Source organism: Pseudonaja textilis, chromosome 2, assembly GCF_049901715.1.
Source record: "Pseudonaja textilis isolate UNSWEBS1 chromosome 2, rPseTex1.2, whole genome shotgun sequence".
In the NCBI taxonomy this organism is placed as follows: domain Eukaryota; kingdom Metazoa; phylum Chordata; class Lepidosauria; order Squamata; family Elapidae; genus Pseudonaja; species Pseudonaja textilis.
The window spans coordinates 229,035,642-229,038,242 of record NC_141991.1 but is presented as its reverse complement, the minus strand read 5'-3'; the positions used below and the strand labels follow the sequence as shown (position 1 = coordinate 229,038,242).

Genomic DNA, 2,601 nt, shown 5'->3' with positions numbered 1-2,601 from the left:
CATCCAGGGAGGGGATAGCCTTCGCTCCCTTTCAGAGTTCCGACTTAGTCGGCCTTTCCTCGAAGCAAAATCTTCGCTGCAGCCGCTTGTAACTTTCTTGCAGGTAATCCAAGAGAGAGGAAGAACTAGGCGGGATGAACAGATGTTTCTTTTAATGCATAGGCTGGCTTTTATTGTAGTTTAAATTCGGGCGGGTTCCCAGAGGGAGGGGGGTGCTTTGCTTTCTTTTCCCGTCTCAGTTTCAATCCCGCAGCCTGTCCTAACCCCCCCCCAACACGAAACCGCCTCCTCCGTCTTTATCACTCTCCCCACCCCTCCCCCACCCCCATTTCCCGGTCTCCAGAGTCAGATTCTCAAGCCCGGAGTAAGAAGTAAACTTTGAGAAGGAGTCGAGAGCGGGACCGACAGACACAGACAAATCAAAGGGACAGTCAGCCTTTCCACCGGGCGCTGCTCCTACCTTCCAGAGTCGTCTTGTTTGGAGAAGTAGCTCGGAAAGGAAGAGGACGGAGAGCAAACAAACAAAAAAAGAGCGCAGGGTCAGAGATCTCGGCCCCGCTAGCCTTGCTTGTGTTCTGACCCCCAAGGCCGCCAGGAGCCTCCAGCCATGCGGCGACACCCCCCCCCCCTTCAAGGACGCCTTCCCCTTCCCACCCGCAAAGCCAAGGGCCCCCGAGAAAACGGGGCGGAGAATTCCGCTCCCGCAGAAGGAGGGCAAGAAGGTTCCGCCGGCGAAAGGAGTTCGGGCTCGCCCAAGTCCGTGGAGCCGAAGGAGATGACGGGGCGCGGCACCGACCCCTTAGCCTGGCGCCGCTTTCCCGGCAAGCTCGCCCGCCGCCCGCCCCGTCTCAGGGCAGGCAGAACTTGCACCCGACGATCTTTTGGAAAGCACTTTGGAAATCCTTGTTGAAGTAGGCGTAGATGACCGGGTTGAGGAGCGAGTTGGAGTAACCCAGCCAGTTGATGACGGCGCCCAGCCACGCCGGCATGGAGCAGCCGACCTCGCAGAAGGGCAGCACCAGCGCCACGATGAAGAAGGGCAGCCAGCAGAGGATGAAGGTGCCCATGATGATGCCCAGCGTCTTGACCGTCTTCCGCTCGCGGGCCAGGGCCATCTTGCGCTTGGCCTCGGCGCTCTTGGCCTCGTTCTTGCGCTCGGGAGCCGGCGAGGCGGCGTCGGGGAGGGGCTGGTTGGGCAGGGGCAGCATGAGGCTCTTGGCCGAGTTGGAGGGCGTCACCTCTCGCAGCTCCAGGGCCGAGGCGGCCACCCAGCCGACTTCGCCCGGCCGGAGGGCCCCGTTGACGCAGGGCGCCCCCTTGGCTTCCGCCGCGCTCCTCCTGCCCTTGGCCGCCGCTGCCTGCTGCTGCTGCTGCTGCTGCTGCCGGGGACCGCCGTTGGTGCGCCTGGCCGGCGAGTGGGAAAGGCAAGTGTCGGCCACCTTTTCCACCGGCTCTGCGGGCGACAGCGGCGGCTGCTTCTTATCTGCTTTGCGGACCGTCTTGCGGATGCGGAAGCGGGCCGCCTTGAAGATGCGCCCGTAGAGGACCAGCATGAGCAACAAGGGGATGTAGAAGGCGCCGAAGGTGGAGTAGATGGTGTAGCCCGGGTCCTTGCTGATGTTGCAGGCGTTGGGGTCGGAGCGGTCCTCCGGCGTCCGCCAGCCCAGCATGGGCGGGATGGAGATGAGGAAACCGATCAGCCAGGTGAGGCTGATGAGGGCGGCGGCCCGGCGGGGCGTCCGCTTGTTGACGTAGTCGATGGGGTCGGTGATGGCCCAGTAGCGGTCCAGGGCGATGGCGCACAGGTGCAAGATGGACGAGGTGCAGCACAGCACGTCGAGCGCAATGAAGAGGTCGCACATTGCCTGGCCCAGCGTCCACTTGCCCAGCACTTGGTAGAGGGCGGCCATGGGCAGCACCAGCACCGACACCATCAGGTCGGTGACGGCCAGCGAGCCGATCAGGTAGTTGGCTACCGTCTGCAGGGAGCGCTCCAGGGCGATGGCCGCGATCACGCACGCGTTGCCCAACACGGCGAAGAGAATCAGCGCGCCCAGCACTACAGACGTGGCCAGCTGATAGCCCAGGCTGGCCGCCGCCGCTGGGGACCCCGAAGACGGCGGGGTTGGGGACCCGGTCGGCTCGCTGAAGCCGGCCGCCGCCGTGCCGTTGGGCAGCTCCATGGCGAGAGGGGAGGGCAAGAAGGCAGCGCCTTCACTCCGGCTCCGGCAGCGGCGGGCAGCTCCTCCCGAGGGTCACCATGGCCCCCCGACGGGACAGGCGAAGGGCGGCCGCCTGCCTGGATCACGTGTCCCTTAATGAGCTAGGCTAGAGTGAGGTAGCGGCCGGGCTGGCGACGTCCAGCTCCTCGGGCCAGCCCCGGTCACAGCAGCAGCGCCGCGGTGGTTGCATCGCGCGTCCCAGGCTGAGCACTCTGGGACCGACGGCGCCGAGCGCTCCCGTCCCTCGGCCTCGCACTCTCCGACGGCTCGGGGTTCCGCTTCACCCTTCCTGAAACTTGCACTCTCTTTGCCTCCAGCCGGCTGCTTCGCCCTCCTCGAATAACTCTCACTTGCTCAGCTTTCTTTTTCCCCGACTTCC

The 2,601-nt window shown here is 64.6% G+C and overlaps 1 protein-coding gene across 1 annotated transcript; it reads right to left on the bottom strand.

Annotated features, from left to right (window-relative positions):
- Positions 1-676: 676 nt before the first annotated feature.
- On the bottom strand, positions 677-2,243 carry HTR1A (5-hydroxytryptamine receptor 1A). Its single transcript, XM_026713883.2, has one exon. The coding sequence runs from the start codon at positions 2,181-2,183 to the stop codon at positions 849-851; it is 1,335 nt and encodes a 444-aa protein (XP_026569668.1). The 5' UTR covers positions 2,184-2,243; the 3' UTR covers positions 677-848.
- Positions 2,244-2,601: the final 358 nt, after the last annotated feature.